Source organism: Ctenopharyngodon idella, chromosome 10, assembly GCF_019924925.1.
Source record: "Ctenopharyngodon idella isolate HZGC_01 chromosome 10, HZGC01, whole genome shotgun sequence".
In the NCBI taxonomy this organism is placed as follows: domain Eukaryota; kingdom Metazoa; phylum Chordata; class Actinopteri; order Cypriniformes; family Xenocyprididae; genus Ctenopharyngodon; species Ctenopharyngodon idella.
In genome coordinates, this window is record NC_067229.1 from 5,590,798 (window position 1) to 5,611,992 (window position 21,195).

The following is a 21,195-nucleotide window of genomic DNA, read 5'->3' on the forward strand; positions in this document are numbered from 1 at the left end:
TTCTTTAAATTTTATTAATAATGTGTGTTTACGTCGCTCAAATACAGCGCTTAGCCAGCTATGGAGAAACTGGTAGCCAGGCAACAGACAAGTGACCAATCCTGTGTGCGGTTAGACAACCGTGCCGAGAATTCTGGGGCGAGAACGGTTTGTAATCGTGCCATGCCATACCAGGCTGCAGTGGAAACACAACTGGAACCGTTCCTTATCATTAAGAACCATTCGGCCCGACGGTGGAAAATCGGCTATTGAAAAAGCACCAGAGGATTCACACCAGAGAGAAGCCTTTTACATGTGATCGGTGTGGGAAAAGTTTCACTCAGGGTCACTACACCGTCAGCTGTCTGAAATTGAAGTAGTTCAGCTGTCTGAAATTAAAGTAGTTAAACTAGTTCAGATCCAGCACATATAAAGTTGCTGCGTCCTCGCCAAATGTGAGCCAATAACGTAATAAAAGCTCTCTTTCATATAAATCTGTCACAACCAGCCTCATTAAAACATCATTAGTAGAAGTTGTTACAGTGAACAAAGTTCATCTTTAAGACCAGCTTCAATTCATATTTCTAAAGACGTTTGCTACAGAAAAACTGGCACGGATCTAAGATGTCCTTCCGTTTGGACTAAAGCTGAATATAATTGTGGACAGTTTCATGGACTTAATGTCTCAAAATTCATCTGCATTCTCACTGGTCATTCATCTGATTTTTGTAATTGATTAAATAAATTTCTTATTTCATCATCAACTTTTGATTGGTAATTTTTTATTGCTAGCTGATTCTACTTTCATCGAAAACAGTCTCGGAATTTTTGGTGGTACAATGTTATTCATGCCTATTTTCTGGTGTGTGCTGATTTAAATAAAGGTTTAAAAAGGCATGATAATTGCCGCTTTCACATACAAAAGTGAAAGATGTAAATGATCTAATTCCCTTATTGATAGTTATTAGAAAATGTAACCATATTTTATACCCGTACAGCAACATAGTGTTGGCCCAGATCCGGCCCACATCTGGTCCGCATGTAATCCACATATGCCAGATGTGGGCCGGATCTGGGCCACACTAAAACTGTTTTATAAAATGCTACAATTACCGTACAGCAGCATAATATATCCATATATATGCTCATGAGTTGAATCAGGTGTGATAGATATAAATTAGATGTTTGACAAGGCTATGCTGTTAAGTGCCAACTAATGACTGAACATAGAAAAACAACAGTGTTAAAAGCCTTAAGTTTGCAAAACACACTTTAGTTTGGAGAATTTCCACAGTATATGTATTTTCAGTGGCTCATGTATTGTTTTCTATCTTCTCTTTTGGTTAGCATGGCCTGTTTGTTTCTGCTGGTAGAGGTCATAACAATAAAAAATACACATCTTTTGTGTATCCTGATGACAAGAGTATTTGCAAGCAACATAAATTGCAAATATTATGTTATAATAGATGTTTTACCAGTGACTGATTCTTTTTGGATGCTTTCAGAGTGTGACGCTGACTCTCATAATGCAGATGCTGCTGCTTTGGCTCCCCCTTGTGACTGAATATGAAAACACATTCTGTTTTTATCCGCTCTCTCAGTGAATTACATTAATCAATCAAACAACCAACCAGACAAGTCAGGGAAAGAGCAGGAGGAAGGAGAAGAAGTGATGGTAAAAATTTGTTTATTAAATAATCTTAGTTGCGTCTTTCTCAATGTTCAGTCGGATTTTATCTGACCAGCACAAATTTAACAAGTGTTATACCAAAGCAAACGCAAAGGAAAATTACTGCTTCACAACATGTGACGTTACAAACCTTGAGGTGGAGACATTTTATCATTAACTTATAAAGACAACACAGCATAGAACTAACAGAAAAAAATATACTTGAAAAGCAATAAGTGAATAATTGAATAATTAAAATGAAATACCTAATTATATACAGGTATATACAGAAAGAGAAAGATAAAGTAATATGAAAGAGATAAAACATAAATGAAGTTTCTTCATTGAAGCCACAAACATGCACAGATGTTGCTAACTCAAATTTGATCTCTAGATCATTCATCCCCCGTTCTTTTCCATATTATGAAACATTTGATTACATTGAAGCAAACCTTCATAATCATTATCACAAACATACTTTGAAAAGCTCAAGCTCTTCCCTTCTACATGTCTTCACAGAAATTCCCCGGGGTTAAATCAACACCGCTAGGTATGAACCACCACAATGAAACAGTGTTAGAGTTAATTAGATACTTAAATGATTAATTGAATGATGGAACCACGTAATTTGTTACAAATGAGACCATAATTAAGAGCAATCAGTCGATATTTTTTTTAAAGAAAACACAGACATCAAAAATCAGCATATGAATCTTAATAATGGTGACATAATAAGATTAATAAGATTCATGCAAACTTATCCATGTAGGTGGTGGGAGTGAATGAACAGCGCTCGCTTCCACTCTCATTACCTACAACTGAGGTGCCCTTGAGCAAGGCACCTAACCCCCAATCGCTCCCCGCCCCAGGCACCACAGCAACAACGGCTGCCCACTGCTCTGGGTGTGTGTTCACGGTGTGTGTATGTTCAATACTCACTGCTGTGTGTGTGTGTGTGTGTGTGTGTGCACTTGGATGGGTGAAATGCAGGGCACAAATTCAGAGTATGTGACACCATACTTGGCTACACATCACTTCACTTTCACTTTCACTTCTCCAACAGCAATTATTCTAATGCAGAAGATGCCGCTTTGGCTCCCCCTATAGTTCAATTAGAGTCTATTACCAATTACAGTCACTAGGTGGCGCTCCAGCAGTGTCATTTACATTCAAAATTGTTCATCATTACAGTACACCACTGACAGCGCAATACTGAAAAGCAGACAAGATCCTTACATTACAATAAATGTTTTTTGTATATTAGACTTTATGTTTAGATTGGTTAATCTGTGCTAACATAGATGTAGACCATCACTGTGTGGGTTTCAGTTGATTTCTATATAAAATATTTAACCTACTAATTAAGATAAAATACTGTTTTTGTCTTTGCTGGTAGTTGTATAGATGTTATGACGTTTTTGATGTTTGAACAATATGATGAATCAGAAAGCAGAAACCATTTTGAAACATCATATAACCACTGTAGTCACATGAACTTTTAAATTTGTCTTTAGTAGCTTTCTGGGCATTGAAAGTGTTAACTGTCTTGCTGTCAATGCAGGCCTCACTGAGCCATTGGGTTTTATGAAAAATATCTTAATTTGTGTTCCGAAGATGAACGAAGGTCTTATGGGTGTGGTACAACATCAGGGCGAGTAATTAATGACAGAATTTTCATTTTTGTGTGAACTAACCCTTTAAACTCTACTGTAGCATAAATTGTTGTTGTCTAGCTTGTATCAGCTGTAATACTTGCCCATAGAGGCCTAAAGATGCAGTAACTAGTTTTTGAGCATGACACACTGCAAAACATTCAGCTTAAATATTTTTTGTTCTTTGTATTTAGCCAAAAGGTCAATCAGTGACATTTAGATGCTTTCTTAATCAAAGTACTTTGATGTCATACGCCGATCGGTCTGTGCAGCACCGATACATCTCGAACAAGCCTATCAACACTTAAAAATTAATTAGACACAATTATCACATAATTAGAAATAGCTGTCTGGCTCAATTCAAAACACTTATCATCCCAGCTGACAGGGAACATTCTCATAACTTTGAAAGAACCTTGAAAGAAAGTTAGCCAAAGTTATGAACAAACGTTCTTCCAGTAACATTAATAGAACATTTGTTTAATGTTATCTGGTCCTTAATAATGTTCTCAAAAGGTTTTTTAAATGTTCTCATAATGTTGACAGAAAAAATTGTTTAAACAACATTATTCAAATGTCCTTTAAATATTAAGGATCACTAACTTTTTGGCTTAAAAATGGCTTAAGGTTAGATGATGCACAGCAAAATGTTTCATTAACACCGCTCAGTGTTCATGTGTCCACACTACAGAGTTAAATGTAACACTGAAGCAGTGCTGGAGTTTATTAGATAATTAAGTGACGACTGAACATTAGTGATGGAAGGAAAGAGGAACAAAGATTTGAAGTCACCATTATGTTGATTAGTGTTTCCCGAAGTTGGACTCTTGATTGCTTTGTTTATTTTGTCTGACTGCTGTATTAGTGTGTTTAGAAAACATATTTACTGTGTCAGAAGGAGTCGTGGCAGAATAACGTCAGATGATGTGGGCTGTTAATTAATGTCATCATGATGTGGTCTGATTTACTGATCAGAAATCTGTTTTATCATGTGATATTCCTGACAATCAGACATACTGAAAAATTATGAAACCATATTGTGAGCATAAAATTATTAACTGCAGTGCCACTCACAGATATAAACAATCAGCATATAAAACTCAACAATGGTGACATTCAAATACATGCTGTGGCATCGTGAGAGGGTGTGTCATAGAGGGAAGGTATGTGCCATCTAGATGGTTGCAGCATGGGGACTACAAACTAAGATGGCCACATGGTCCGGGACTACAATTACTAGGTTCCTTGTCGGTGGAAGCACAGCTGTTGCAAGTGAAGGAGAAAAGCTGTTAATGAGCTGAGGACAAAGAGACTGTGTGTGTCTGGATACAGAGAAGCTGGAATAGCATTTTTCTTTTCTATGTAAAGTTTGAAGTTTGAGTTGATTAAAAAAAAAGGAAACCAGTTGCTTGATCTCTGCCTGGACTGAAGCAATCCACCCTTTTGTGATACCCTACCTCTCACGATGCCACAATGCAGAATACAAAACTCATTCATGGCTTCCCAGCATGCATTGCAGCATGAATAATTATGCAGCTGTATTCGTTTACTATTTATATTTTATTATTTTTGGATTGTTAGAAGTTGTAATGATTTAGGAAACTCTCAAACAATCTCTTCAGTATTACAAGTGATCTTTGTGTCATAACTGTTAAATTTATTACCTTTTTTTATTCATTAATGATTCAACTTCATAACTATTTACACCAGGTCATGAAACTACAGAAAAAGCAGTCATATGACTGTAAGTAAAGCATACATGATGACTTGCTTTTCATCTTTCTCTACAACATTTTCAGTAAAACATCATCTAAACTTCTGTTAATTCTCAATAAGAACTTCTGTAGACGTGTGACAGAAATAAAGTCAGTCTGGTTAGTAATAAGTGAAGCTGGTAATGCTGTTTGTGGAGATGATTAATCCTCCTCTGCTGAGATCTTGATCTGAGTTTTACCTTCAGTTGATTTCATCTAAGGCTGTGGCTGGAAGTCAGTTTTAGTTTGTGTTCTTGTTTCTCTTTCCTTCAGTGATTCTGCTTGTTGACGTTTGAATGTTTCATGAACGTCATACTAATCTTTAAATTATGTGTCTATTAACATTGACATTTTTATGTTCTTGGAATGTTACAAATCAACGTTTTTATAATGTTGAGTTGGTAGTAAAAATTAAATTGAAATAATGTTTCAGGAACATCATACTAACCTTAAAAAAGGTTCCACTAACATCAAGAAAACATTTTATGAACATTTGGAAAAGTTCTTAGAACAAAAAATTGTTAGCTGGGATGAAACATGCAGGAACTAAAGATGTTTGAACACCGACATAAAGCCTTTCAAGATGTTCAGTTTTTTTTTTTTTTTTTTTTAACAAGAAGCTCAATTTATGAGGAGATAAAACTATAAATACAGCAAATGTCTTCTGCATATTTTTTTATAAAGGACAATATCAGTACAGAAAGCAGTATTTTGTCTCATCCAGTACCTCATTAAACATATTTGTAGGCCACATTTTCTTACACTGTTGAACATTTGCAGTTATTTTAAAACAATTTTAAACCTAAATATGAATGGCAAATTACAATAACACAATGTGCTCTGTTTCACTCCAGTGTAAATCTATGTTAATTTCAATGCAATGATCGTCCTTGCTTCAAAACTGATCTAATGTGCATGCGGGTCAGCGACTCAACAAGTTTTAGCTAAATTTGATAATTTAGACAAACTGTAACACTGAAAACAGATGGAGATTCACAGCAATATTCTTTTCAATGCTGAGTGAAATACAGAAAAGATCTGATTCTGTGCAAGAAATGCACCTTTAACTTTTCAACTTCAACTCTGAAACCAACTCCACCAGCTCATCTTGTGCTCTGAAAAAAAAAAAAAAAAAAAAAAAAAACTGAATTTATAAGGAAGAATCGTGAACATTATTACATTGAAAGACTTGAAATACTCACGTCTGAATGAAACAGTGAATCTCAAATGCTTGTTCTTTCTGCTGCTGCTTCTGTTGATCCATACTTGATAAAGTCCAGCGTCTGTGGACCTGATGTTTGTGATGGTCAGAGATCCAGTCTTCTTGTCCAGCTTCAGTCTGTCTCTGAATCTCCCACCAGTACCACCATATGTAATGATATCTCCGGTCCCACCTTTGATTTCAGCTATCAGAGAGTTTTCTTCTCCAAACAGCCACCATACCTGATCGTTTTTCTGCATTTCATCATCAGTGTTTAGAATGATAGTCTTTCCCTCCTTTCCTGACACTTCCCTCTCTTCATCTGTCACAGCAAGATATAGAAACAGAGAAATGAGGAGTTTATAACAAGTCAGTAAAGAGACAGAGAGGGTGTGTGTGTGTGTGTGTGTGTGTGTGTGTGTGTGTGTGTGTCAGCAAGAACAAGCTGCACAGATGACTTGCACTTCAATTATGTGATACCTTACTCACCATAGATACCAACTCTGAATCTCTTGTTTGTGGCTCCTTTATCACTTCTGATCTTTAGTTTATAGACTTCAGTGTCTTCAGTTTCAGAGTTTTTGATGGTCAGAGATCCAGTCCTATTGTTCAGCTCCAGTCTGCCTCTGAATCTCTCATCAGCAACATCATCTGTAATGATCTCTCCAGTCCCTCCTTTGATTTGAGCTATGATAGTGTTTTCATATCCCAACAGCCACAGTATCTGATCATCTCTCTGTATTTCCGTATTAGTCTTCAGGTTGACAGATTCTCCCTTCTTCACTGGCATCTTCTCTTCATCTGTTACAGCAGCACATAGAAACAGAAATGAGGAGATTGTAAGTGAGTTCGTAGGTGAACATGTCAGAAACACTGAGAAGATGCTGTGATTCTTCATGTGCTTATAATAATCATTTAATCTGCATTTTTTAATCAAAGACTTGCATTTTCGAAAGACCGGTGACCAAACTCTGCCTCTTACTGGAAATTGAGGAAGACATAACCTGTAAATGAATAGCCAATCCATATTGGATAAAAAGTTAAAAGGTAAGTATTTACTTTCATACTTACAGGTGCTGGTCATATTATTAGAATATCATCAAAAAGTTGATTTATTTCACTAATTCCATTCAAAAAGTGAAACTTGTATATTATATTCATTCATTACACACAGACTGATATATTTCAAATGTTTATTTCTTTTAATTTTGATGATTATAACTGACAACTAAGGAAAATCCCAAATTCAGCATCTCAGAAAATTAGAATATTGTGAAAAGGTTCAACATTGAAGACACCTGGTGCCACACTCTAATCAGCTAATTAACTCAAAACACCTGCAAAGGCCTTTAAATGGTCTCTCAGTCTAGTTCTGTAGGCTACACAATCATGGGGAAGACTGCTGACTTGACAGTTGTCCAAAAGACGACCATTGACACCTTGCACAAGGAGGGCAAGACACAAAAGGTCATTGCAAAAGAGGCAGGCTGTTCACAGAGCTCTGTGTCCAAGCACATTAATAGAGAGGCGAAGGGAAGGAAAAGATGTGGTAGAAAAAAGTGTACAAGCAATAGGGATAACCGCACCCTGGAGAGGATTGTGAAACAAAACCCATTCAAAAATGTGGGGGAGATTCACAAAGAGTGGACTGCAGCTGGAGTCAGTGCTTCAAGAACCACTACGCACAGACGTATGCAAGACATGGGTTTCAGCTGTCGCATTCCTTGTGTCAAGCCACTCTTGAACAACAGACAGCGTCAGAAGCGTCTCGCCTGGGCTAAAGACAAAAAGGACTGGACTGCTGCTGAGTGGTCCAAAGTTATGTTCTCTGATGAAAGTAAATTTTGCATTTCCTTTGGAAATCAGGGTCCCAGAGTCTGGAGGAAGAGAGGAGAGGCACACAATCCACGTTGCTTGAGGTCCAGTGTAAAGTTTCCACAGTCAGTGATGGTTTGGGGTGCCATGTCATCTGCTGGTGTTGGTCCACTGTGTTTTCTGAGGTCCAAGGTCAACGCAGCCGTATACCAGGAAGTTTTAGAGCACTTCATGCTTCCTGCTGCTGACCAACTTTATGGAGATGCAGATTTCATTTTCCAACAGGACTTGGCACCTGCACACAGTGCCAAGCTACCAGTACCTGGTTTAAGGACCATGGTATCCCTGTTCTTAATTGGCCAGCAAACTCGCCTGACCTTAACCCCATAGAAAATCTATGGGGTATTGTGAAGAGGAAGCTGTGATATGCCAGACCCAACAATGCAGAAGAGCTGAAGGCCACTATCAGAGCAACCTGGGCTCTTATAACACCTGAGCAGTGCCACAGACTGATCGACTCCATGCCACGCCGCATTGCTGCAGTAATTCAGGCAAAAGGAGCCCCAACTAAGTATTGAGTGCTGTACATGCTCATACTTTTCATGTTCATACTTTTCAGTTGGCCAAGATTTCTAAAAATCCTTTCTTTGTATTGGTCTTAAGTGATATTCTAATTTTCTGAGATACTGAAATTGGGATTTTCCTTAGTTGTCAGTTATAATCATCAAAATTAAAAGAAATAAACATTTGAAATATATCAGTCTGTGTGTAATGAATGAATATAATATACAAGTTTCACTTTTTGAATGGAATTAGTGAAATAAATCAACTTTTTGATGATATTCTAATGATATGACCAGCACCTGTATAGCACTTAAAACAGAAAGTGAAATTTTTGAAGGATCCTTATTTGTTTACAGATTTACACATTTTAATTAGGGGCCGGTGTGTAGGGGCCATATTAATTTTTGTTTCTTTAACTTATATTTGTTTTGTTATTAAAGTTTTCAATTTAGTTATGTTTTCTTAGTGTGTGCTCCTCCTGCAGGCAATGGGAAAAATTCATATAAAAGCTGTAATTCCAGTCCAGCAGGGGGTGCTGATACCAGGGCAACAGTCACTGACTGCAAGATGAGTGCAGATGAGCATTTGGAAACATGTTGTTGGAGTGATTAAACTTGATTACTTGATTAAACTTGATTAAACTTTGCGGCAAAACTTAAGACAACTTAAAGACAACTTTTACCTAAGAAGAGTGAATGAATTTTTAGATTTTTTTTTTTTTTTTTTTTTTTTTTTTTTTACAGTGTATATAAGTATATATTTTGGTAAAGTTGTCCATGATTGCCTGAAATCACAGACACCTGCTGAAATTTGCATCAAACTGGCAAAAACATTTAAATATTAATCAATAGGAAGTAAATATTTCATATTAATAATGCTTAAATCAAAAACTATAAACTATATAAACTAATAAACTATATTTTAATCTTTGCTAAACTAGGTTTAACTGCATGTAATACATTGATGCAAATTAATCCAACAAAAAAAAAAATTAGCTTTTCCTAGTTGCAGACATGTAAATAAAATTTGGGTTCATTTTGAGTACTTTGAGAACTTGATTATTAACACAATAAAAGACTTGATCTACTTACTATTTACGGTAAGAATGAATCTCTTGCATTGGACGATGCAACCGGCGCATGTGTTGCTGCTGATCTTTAGTTTATAGAGTCCAGAGTGAATGGTTCTGATGTCTCTGATGGTTAGAGATCCAGTATTATCATTCAGCGTCAGTCTGTCACCGAATCTCTCATCAGCAACATCATGTTTCTTACTGGTTCCTCCTTTGATTTCAGCAATGAGATTGTCTTCATCTTCATACCACCACTGTATCGTATGATCTTTATGTAGTTTAGTAACATCAGTGCATAGAGTGAAAGAATCTCCCTCTGTCACTGACACTTTCTTCTCTTTGCCTGTCACAGCATAGAAACAGAGAACAGAAATGTGTTCATGAGTGTGTTGGTTATCTTAGTTACAGGATCAAACATCAAAAATTTAAAAGGTGTGCACAATACCTGCACTGTAGAGAGAGAGAGAAAAAAAAAAGAATTTTCTGTATCTGCTTTAAAACAGTCATTTAAATGATAATTTGGAGAGAGAGAGAGAGAGAGAGAGAGAGAGAGAGAGAGAGAGAGAGAGAGAGAGAGAGAGAGAGAGAGAAAAAAAAAAAAAAAAAGCTTTGTACAAAAAGCCAAGGGTCAAGTGCTCAACTAAAACAAATGCTTTTCACTATAATGGTGACTTCAAAATTTTTCAAAAAAAAAAAAAAAAAAAAAAAAAAATCAATATTAATTAGAGTTAAAGCTCTGTTTATTCTCAGAAACAACTTACGAAAGAAATAAAGTCAAACTGGTGTGTAATAAGTGAAGCTGGTAAAGCTGTTTTTGGAGGTGTTTAATCATCCTAAAATATTTGAAGTCACCATTATAGTGTATAATAATGTATAGCGTTTGCTTTAGGTGAGCACTTGACCCTTGGCTTTTCTTAAGTGTACTGCAGCATGAAGCTTTTTGTTGATTGTCATCATTGTAGAGATTCATACGCTGACACAAGCAGAATTTGTGGTAAAAAAGCTGAAATTACAACTGAAAATTACACTTTTAGATTCTACTGTTGCATAATAATGTTTATGTTTTTTTCCTGATGTAACAGCTTACCCGCTATCCGGTGATAGCAACAGGCAGTTATAGTCGCAGTCAGAAAAACAGAAACAACACATATTCCTGTTACAGCCCATGGAGACAGATCTGAATCTGTAAAGAAAAAGACACCAATCATTAGTGTGAATGTGTCTGATCTCTAATAAACACTATAAACATCAACACTATATAACCTGAGTGAAGATCTGGGGCCGTATTCACAAAACATCTTATCTTACCACTAAGAGTTTTCCTAAATAGCAGTAAAAGTTCTTAGCTAAGAGTTTTCTCTTAAAACCCATTCACAAAGCTGCTGAGACAAACTTTTACTAAGGAATAGACAGAAGTCTTAAGCTAAGAGTAAGGGTGGGGTTGACCTCGTTGCTATGGAGTTTACACACAGTGATTGGCTGATAGGGGAGGAGTCAGCGATTTAATCATAGAAATTTTGTAGAATGAGGTGTCATGTTTCCATATTAAAATAAAGGTTTTAAAATACAAATGTTGCCATATTCAAATAAAGGTTTTAAAAATGTAGGCTAAGTGTCACTAATTAAACTAGTATATACAGTTAATTGTCCGCATCTTGGATGTCTGCATCTCAAGAGAATGCAGAATGAGCAACAAATTATGTTTTATAAACAAAGTTTGGGAGGAACACATTCAAACGGTCTTTCTAATCAGCTCGAGAGGAGGAATATATACACAGATGAGAGCCGACTCGCCTATAGTTACTTTGACGGTTTTCTGCATCCCTCTGCCACTCCGTCCCTCACTCTCGGCTGGGGATATGGAGAGAACTTTGGGTCTGGATTCCAAGATTTATTTTTAGCACCTCATCGTAGATTCAAATCTATAAATCAAAATGTATTGCATTTATGAAGAAAAAGTTCAGCACCCAAGGCTCTATCACTATTGCCTCAATGGTGTTCAGTGTCTTTAGGTGGATTAGGACTGTTTGTGACTTGGTTTTAGTGACTTAGGAGTCCTCTTGACTACTCCTAACGTTTCACAGATTTAAGAGCTAGTTTTAGCACTAAAATGATTTGTGAAATACTCTTAGAGCAAAAATTTAGGACTCCTAAAATTAGGACTGACACACCCATTATTTTTAAGAGTTTCTCCTAAATCGGCAATTTAGGAGCTACTTTTAGCCTTAAGATGTTTCGTGAATACGGCCCCTGATACTGTAATGATAAAGACAGTCATTAGTGTGAATGTGTCTGATCTGTAACAAACACTATAAACATCAGCACTATATAAACTAGTGTGAGTGAATGTGTCTTTGACAACTGTTATGTACTAAAGATCATATTGACATGATCACTCATGTGATCAAAATAATCAACATGATGCGAATTTAAGCAAGTGAAATATTTTGCTCCAATTTCTACTTTAAGGGGTTTTCTGTCCAGTGTCAAAAAGTCAGTTTATCTAACCCTTAAAATACTGTTAAATTTGCAAATCAATCACAAACTTCACGTCCAGGCAACTTTTCTTTTATCTAAAGTGTTTCTTAAAGTGCATTTGTCTAAGTTTACTGTATGTGTAATTGCATTAAAAGACAAAACATTTGGAGTTACAGTACTCACCACTGACAGAAAGGAAAAATGTCTTGTGTGAGCTCTGACTGCCTCTGATCTGTAGTTCATAAACTCCAGAGTCTGTGGTTCTGGTGTTTGTGATGGTCAGAGATCCAGTCTGATCCAGCTTCAGTCTGTCTCTGAAATTCTCATCAGCATAATTTAATGAGGTCTCATTAGTCTCTACATAAATTTTAGCTAGGAGGATGCCTTTATCTCCAAACCTCCACACTATCAGATCATCTGTATGTATTTCAGTATCAGTGTTTAGAGTGACAGAATTTCCCTCCATCACTGACACTGACTTCACTCCATTTGTCTCACCAACCACACCTGAAACAAACAGAAATGGATTATCAGAGAGAGATTAATTTATAAACCCTCATGCCACCTCCCACATAGCAATGTTTATCTGGCCCAGCTCCAGTCTACACCGCCCCTTTTCCCTCGGCCCACATGCTGCAAAAAAATCACGGCCCTGGAGTGGCCCAGATCTGGATTAAAGACCAGGGCCACACATGGGCCATAACAGGCCAGAGTCTCAGCCAATTACCAACCCTGCACTGGGACTGAATAGGTTTTAGTGTTGGTACCGATTCTCAGCCTTAAATAAACCAGAAATCCCAAAACTGAGCCATACCTGAGCCTTATCTACTATAAAAACAAAACAAAAAACAATCATTGACTGTCAGCTACAGCTGCCAAACAAAACTCAAAAAAATCAAAGTAAAATATCCTAATTTAAATAAGGTGCATAAAACCTTTACAGAAAATTTCTTTAAACTTTTTTTTTTACAGAAAAACACTATTATTTTACATGTAGCTCTTGAATTATTACTAACAAACATTCACTGTAAAATGCAAATCTCTTGCAGCTAACTCTATACATAATGTAACTATATATTACTGCATCAACAACTGCAGAGTTACTGCCATTTAAATAAAGCAACAAGTAGCATAACACCAATGTTTTCTGGCTCATCCTGGACTGAAGCACAGGCTCTACTCTTCAGCACAATGGTGTATATCACTATATAGGATCAATCACTATACAGGATTTACCCTATTATACTTTATCGACACGAATTGAAAGGTGAAACAACAAACAGCCACCCACAAATAGTCTATAAAAAAAGCATCAGGCTGTCTTTGAGTTCACATGAACTGAACAACGGTTAAAGTTACTCGTCAGGCTACAGAAGAATGCCATAATTCCTCCATTCAATTAGGTCTAATACATCGAGAGTCAAGCAGACTTATAACAACCCTTACCTTAACACAGGCCTGGGGTCAGCTTCCTTTGCTGTTCGAGTTAACATGTACTAAACATGATTGCAATTTGCACCGCAGCGCCCCCACACCTTGATGCTCATGACAAGAATAGCATGTATAGTTATCTTTATTGAAGTGAATTAGGTTTAAATCACCGTCATGCATGATTGAATATTTTTACAATTTTACACATAATAATCCACGATGATCACAATACACAAAACTGAAATTGCACGTCAAAATAACACATTGTCAGTATTTTTTGAGACCCCCCAAAATTTCACAAATCATGTTTTCAGGGGAGCCCAAGTCTTGTTAAGGGGAGCCGAGCTAGCTCCCCTAGCTCCCCCGTAGTTCGCACCCTGATGGTGACCCACAAAACAGACGATACAAAAACCCTTTAAATCCCAAAAGAACATTAGACACTAACATTAAACACTGTCTCTCTAGATCTCAGCACCTTCACTTATTACAATCCAGACTTTATTTCTTTCATACTAAAGTTCTTATTGAGAATTAAAAAGGTTTATATGTTGATGTTTTATTGAAAATAAAAAAGTTTGAAGTCGCCATTATGGTGGTCAGTGTTTGCTTTAGTTGGGCTCTTTGATCCTTGGCTTTAAAACATTAGCTGTAGATAATGTTAATAGTTTTTTAGTTATTAAGAAAAGTGAGATGCTGGGTCCTTTTTTAAGCCCTTTATTCATCATGTTAAGGCCACTTTTAACCTTGTCTAAAACATCACACTAATTATTCTTAAAGTGGGCTGGACCCCTTATGAAGCCCTTGTGTAGAGAGAAACTGTCAGCACTGAAGTCATGAAAATATTGATTTCCAACCACCCTGTAAAAAACTGAATTTTTTTTTACAGGATTAAAGAGTATTATTTTACAACAAATTACTGTAGTCAGAAATTTACAGTGAAATTAATGCATGCTGGATCATTTTCTTACAAATAACTGTTAATCAACAGCAAAATGATGCTGAGCTCAGTAATTTACTGCTCTCGTTTTACTGTGAATTCACATTATAAAGTTGTCTTTAACCATGCTACTGTAAGAAATTATATTGTTTAGTACTGTATTTGTTTTGAATTCACTGTAATGGTGATTAGTGTTTCATTTGCTTGGGATCTCTGATCTTGTATATTCATATTCAAATTTCTGTTCTAGCCAAGTCAGAAGTAGTGATGGGAGAAATTAAGCTTTTCAAGGCTTCGAATCAGGTGAACAAATTGCTTCGCAAAATGATTCACTGTTTCAAAGTGTTCAAAACACCACATGCTAGTGACCCCTACTGGTCAGTACAGTGTAATTGCAACAAATTGCAAACATGCATAAAAACACCTTTTACAAACCCATTGCAAATGATCTATTGCAAGTAAAATCTATCAAATGCAATTAACTAATCATCTAATAAGAATTAATTTCAAGTGTCTGTACAATGTGTTCTTTTATCAATTTTGAGGGCTTGTTTTGTTTTTTCCATGAATGGCTCAGCTAAATAGGCCAATAAGAGAATAACTATATACTAATCATTTTAATTATATTAATGTCAAATTAAAACGTGTACAAATGTATAAAACTGATCAGATCAGGTAAAACCAATAGACACTTGTTCAGTGGTTCGCCGCTGGGGGATGATCTCAGTGAATCTGCATAATTCATTGGTTCATAGAGATCGTCTGATAATAAACAAATTAACACAATGCTGATCTATCCAAGATGACTTTTATATTGAAAGACTTGAGATACTTACCAAAGACAGTAACATTAAATATCTTGTACCTAGTCTTTTCTCTAGAGATGGTCAGTTTATATTGTCCTGAGAGTCTGATTCTGGTGCTTCTGATGGTGAGAGATGCAGTGTTTTGATCCACCTGCAATCTTCCTCTAAATCCCACGTCATCATCAGTCACAAAAAATGAAGTGAAATCAGCCTTTCTCGTTATTTGAGATATGAGAGAGTCTTTAGGTCCAAACATCCACAGAATTGTATCATCATTTTGTATTTCAGTAAGATTAGTGTGTAGAGTAACAGAATCTCCCTCCATCACTGACACAGGCTCAGATTCATATTCATCTGTCTCTGCACCAGACAAACCTGCAGAACATAGAAGAACAATTTTACAGACACACACAGTAAATTCCCCGGTGTTATAGAGCTAATTAGGTACTTAAGTGGTTAATTAAGTGACGATTGCTTGATTATTGAAGTCACATGATGATAATGAGTAGATTCACTGAAGGAAAGAGTGACAAGAACTACAACTGACTTCCATCCACGGTCTTAGGCTGGCCACATACTTGAAGATTTTAAGCCCGATTTTAAGCCCAATTTGAATATATTGGAACTATTTTCGCTGCTGAAACAGAACAAAAATAGTCAATATTGCATCTAAAATGTAAGTGACTTAATTTTAACTATTTGTGTATTGAACTGTTCTATGAAATCAGTGTCACATTTTCAAATCGTGATGGTATTTAGGAAAACGGCACTCTTGGTCGTATGATGTTGTTTAACATACACAAAACAATGGTGTCTCGAGCATAGAAATAGGGTGATATAAATGTTCAAGGTCTCTTGTATTTCCAACTATTGTTTTTGAAGGAATGTTTTTTTTTTAATATACAGAGATTAAAAAATGTTAGGTGCCCATGTTTATCTGATAGACACGTGAGCACATTTATGAAAAATTCGCTTGAAATTGTTCACAAAATTTCTCAAAGCCATGGTACCTCTCTGCCGCCTGTATTTTGAAATACCTCCTCCTCCTTCATTCATAACACAACGTCATTATGATGTGACCATAGATAGCGCTGACATGCAACCTTGTGCTATGGTACATACGATGGCATGTCACCTTTATATGCATTATTCATTAATGACATGTCCTTAGGTAGATATTTACGTCACTATTATATATTTAATTCATTTTATGCAAATATTAGTCTTCAGTAATGGGGTCTCGCTTGGGAGCCCAATCACCTCCAAATGGTACAAAACAAGCCAATGGGAATTGGCCAGTGAGATTTACATGCCGGGCCACAACCCCAGCATCCGGGTATAAATAGGACCAGCATACTCACTTCCATTCATCTTTTGCTTCGGAGCCGATCGGTTGTGTGATCGTTCTCTCACCTTCAAAGAGTGAATTTCTAGAAAGAGCAAAAACAGCTATTTTAATTGCTTGGAGTGATCTCCACATCTGGTCTGATGGCCACGATCGCTGTCTCACTTGTCTGGGTAAACAGCATGCTGAGTCAGCGCTCGTGGATGGCACGTGCCCTCACTGCGAGGGCATGTCCATGTTGGCGTTGCGATCGCGACTCTCCTTCTTTAACACGGAGGTACGAGTCCCCTCTGCTGCTACCCAGTCACCCGCAGCTTCAAAAGCTGCTGGTCTGGTTAGCACTCTGGAAGATCTGAGGGTCACAGTGGGAGCTTCTTCGTTGGGCCCACCCCCACGAACCTCCCACTCCTCTAGCACGCTATGTGCCGTTGAGTTGCCGGCTGCTGCCGCGGGACCCTCTGCGGAGGTTCCCCGCATCACTTTCGGTGCTCCGGATCAGATGTCGATCACTGCATCGGGGAGTGGGCTTTTGGACTCTGAAGAGGATGAGGAGGCCGAACTCCTGCCCTCCGGGGTGGTCGTTCAGGCCGAATCGGATTCAGAGTTGACAGCCATGCTTGCCCAGGCCACCGCGGGCATTGGGCTTGAGTGGAACCCTCCACCGTGTCCTGAGCGCTCGCGGTTGGATGATTAGTTTCTGGGTGCGGGCCGTGGTTCTCAGCCACGTCCCGCCCCAGTTCCTTTCTTCCCGGAGGTGCATGAGGAGGTTCAGAAGACGTGGAAGGCACCTTTTACTGCCAGAAACCGAACTTCTGCCTCCTCCACTCTCACTACCCTCGATGGTGGGGCCGCCAAGGGTTACATGGACATTCCACAGGTGGAGCGTGCGATTGCAGTGCATTCGGACAGTCAGACTCGGCTATGCGATTCAGTTCGCCAGGCGTCCCCCCAGGTTCAGCGGTGTCCTGTTCACCTTGGTGACAGGCCCCAACGCTCCTGTCCTGCTCCTGTTCGGCCCGGCCTACTCTCACGTTGTCCTGAGACCCCGGCTTGGATATGTGCCCAAAGTTCCCACCACTCCCTTCCAGGACCAGGTGGTGAACTTGCAAGCGCTGCCCCTGGAGGAGGCAGACCCAGCCCTAGCATTGCTGTGTCCCGTTCGTGCCCTGCATGTTTACGTCAACCGCACGCAGAGCTTCAGAAGCTCTGAGCAGCTCTTTGTTTGCTTTGGAGGTCAGCAGAAGGGAAAGGCTGTCTCCAAACAGAGGTTGGCCCACTGGATAGTGGATGCCATCGCCTTGGCGTACCATATGTGTCTTCCACACGTCACCTCCCTTCGGGCAGGGTGTGGTCTCCGTAGCTTTCCCCTCCTAATGGGGAACGCTTTCCTGGCGTTTGGTCATGGCTGAAAACATGGGAATTGAGTCCCGAAGCACTCTTCCCTGGGGGTAAGGAACAGCAGCTTTGACCATCCCCTGAGTAATGCCCTGTTCTCTCCATCCCACTGGTATGGAAGACCTTTCGGGCTTACTCCGGACGCTGGAGGGTTACGACTCTGTGGTAGCACCTGCATTTGGGCACACCACAGCTTGCCAGCATCTGCTTCCCTAACACTCGTAACGTGGCTCAGTTGCTATGGCGCTTTCCATTTGGACCCCATTACGTCAGTATCAACGTAACGTCGAACGTGACTGACTGAAAGGGAACGTCTAAGTTACTATTGTAACCCCCGTTCCCTGAACGGAGACGTTACTTCCCCTTGCCATAGCCCTGAGTCACCGCTGAACGGCCGGGTACCTATCTCGGCTCCTCAGCAAAATATGAATGGAAGTGAGTATGCCGGTCCTATTTATAACAGGATGCCAGGGGTGTGGCCCGGCATGTAAATCTCACTGGCCAATTCCCATTGGCTTGCTTTGTACCATTTGGAGGTGATTGGGCTCCCAAGCAAGACCCCATTACGTCAGTATTGATGTAACGTCTCCGTTACCTCCTTCAGGGAACGGGGGTTACAATAGTAACCTAGATGATATCTTTTTTTGTTTAAATCAAATTTCTTTTAACTTTTTTTTTTTTTTTTTTAAAGAAATAATTGTGTAATTTAATTTTTATTTATTTGATTAGATAATGCAAATAATTTCTAATACATATTTCTTAAATTAGAATTTTTGTTTAGATTAAATCTTTATCTTTTTTTTTTAGCTCAAAAATAGAATTTAAATTAATTGACTTTCTTCAACAAGAAAAATATACTTTGTGCCAGGTTTTCTAAAATAGTTTTCATTGACAATATATTGTTTAGGGCAAGTTATTTATTTTTCATTGGCTCAAGTCATAAAATAGGCTTTAGATGTGAACCATTACCCTAATTTTTTTTTTTTTTAATTGGATGAATGAAAAAAAAAATTTCACTGTAGGAAATAAATAGAAACTTATTGATGCTTATTTAGTTGTAATAGCACAACATGTCATATATTAGAAGTTAAAATTATATATTTTTATATACATTTTATTTAAACAAATATAAAACATTTGATAATTCTTATTAATATCAATGATCACTAATGTAAAATATCAAATCAGTCATTCTATTTAAAATATTAGACGTTTCTTCACTGTCAGTTCACATGCATTTGTTACAGAATTGGTGTCTAAAATGAAACCGACAGAAATCCACTTACCGTACATGAATAATAAGAATAGAAAAAGCAATAATGTGCTCTGCATGTCTTATGTAGAGATGCGTAGATTTTGAATTTAATGAAGATAATCAATGGAGATTAGCCTATTTATATTAGGCCTATTCTGTTCCGCTGGATGTGTTCGTAATTCCTGAACCGCACCCAAACCGACTGACAAGCGAGAGAGCGAGTTTCCGTCTCAGTCTGTCTCTGAAAAGGAGTACCAGCGGTTTATGCGAGCTGCCCGCTAGAATCACTCCCGGTGCTGTGAACAGCAAAACAGCACTGCCTACACAAACACCGGGATGAGCAGACGCGCAATGTTTTTTTTTTTTTTTTTATATATATATACATAATGCAAACAACACAGTTTTACGTCACTGTTTGTTACTCAAGTCTGCGCGGCCGATGCAAATTATGCAGTTTTCTTTTGTTATACGAACACATAATAAATATATATATATATATATATATATATATATATTTTTTTTTTTTTTTTTCAATTTTGAAAAGAGTCTGGAAAATTAGGCATATAAAATGCTATATGGTTTCTATTAAGGACAGTACAAATAAAAAAAGCTGTTAAAACCGTTAATCTATTCAATACATTTAAGATTTTGTGAAATAGCAAAGCCTTTTATTGTCTATTTGGTTTGTTTGTTTTTATTTACTTTTTCAGTTGGTTGATATTGTATTTTTATATTTTTGTATTTTTAACCCTGGCATATTTGTTTCTGTTTTGTAATTGTTGTTAAAGCATTAAAAAAAAAAAAAAAAAAAAAAACGCAGCTGGTGCGCGACAGGCTCCAGTTTGCCTGAGAACAGACTCTAGCTCAGGGGTGCCCAACCCTGTTCCTGGAGATCTACCTTCCTGCAGTTCAGCTCCAGCCCTGCTCAACACACCTGTCTGTAATTATCAAGTGCTCATAGAGAGCTTAATTAGCTGATTCAGGTGTGTTTTATCAGGGTTGGAGCTAAACTATGCTAGATCTCCAGGAACAGGAACAGAACAACATTCTTGGAACAACATTCTTCAATTGTTCTTTAAATATTAAGGATCACTGAACTTTTTGGCTAATAAAATGGTGGGATGCTACACAGCAAAATATTGTGTTTAATGAACAGTGCTCAGTGTTCATATGTGTCCATATGTGTACATGTTAAAATAACACTTAAGCAGTACTGGAGTTTATTAGATAATTAAGTGAAGATTGAACATTAGTGACGACACATTGAAGGAAAGAGGAACAAAGATTTGAAGTCGTCATCATTGTGGTGATCAGTGTTTCCTGTAGTTGGGTTCTTGACTATTGACTGTTTTATTCTGACTTTAACAGTGTGTTCAGACAATTTTGCTGCATCAGAGGAAGTGAAAAAGACAGAACAGCAGCAGGTGATGTTGACTGCTAATTAATGTCATAGTGAAGTGTTTTGATTCACTGATCGCATTTGAAGTTTGATCAGAAGTGTTTTGTTAATTCGTTTGAACATTGTGCTGCTGACCATACTACTGTGGCAATTTGAAAATTCTGAAAAATTATTAAACCATATTGTGAGCATGAAGTTAAGAACTATGGTGTAATTTTTAAACTGTCACAGACATCAACATTCGGCATATGAAACCAAACAATGGTGACATGCTTCATGCCAACACACAAAACTCATTCATGGCTCCCAGCATGCATTGCAGCATGAATAAATTTGGCAGCTGAATTTTTCTATTTATATTTGAATATTTTTTGATTGTCACCGTTGTTGAGGTTTGTATGATGCGTGTTGATGTCTAAGTGTGTGTATAATGTAATGTCTTG

General features: G+C 37.6%; 1 protein-coding gene across 2 annotated transcripts; it reads right to left on the bottom strand.

The window, feature by feature from the left end:
* Positions 1-4,841: 4,841 nt before the first annotated feature.
* LOC127519752 (uncharacterized) lies at positions 4,842-20,093 on the bottom strand. 2 transcript variants are annotated; one of them, XM_051907271.1, is made up of 8 exons: positions 19,385-20,093; positions 15,389-15,733; positions 12,368-12,691; positions 10,794-10,889; positions 9,726-10,049; positions 6,745-7,056; positions 6,257-6,577; positions 4,842-6,169 (listed from the first exon to the last, which is right to left on the bottom strand). In XM_051907271.1, exons 1-8 carry the CDS (start codon positions 19,428-19,430, stop codon positions 6,132-6,134), a joined length of 1,806 nt encoding a protein of 601 aa, XP_051763231.1. In that variant the 5' UTR covers positions 19,431-20,093; the 3' UTR covers positions 4,842-6,131. The 2 variants fall into 2 exon arrangements, with proteins under 2 accessions (XP_051763231.1, XP_051763230.1); XM_051907270.1 differs by having other exon boundaries at positions 4,842-6,577.
* Between the last annotated feature and the right edge of the window lie 1,102 nt (positions 20,094-21,195).

Bases quoted from the DNA above. Each gene is read 5' to 3' on its own strand.
- LOC127519752 (XM_051907270.1), bottom strand. From the start codon at position 19,430: ATGCAGAGCACATTATTGCTTTTTCTATTCTTATTATTCATGTACG. The intron at 15,734-19,384 runs GTAAGTGGATTT...TATGTTCTGCAG, and splicing joins ATTCTTATTATTCATGTACG to GTTTGTCTGGTGCAGAGACA. The intron at 10,890-12,367 runs GTGAGTACTGTA...TTTTCTTTACAG, and splicing joins ATTTTTCCTTTCTGTCAGTG to ATTCAGATCTGTCTCCATGG.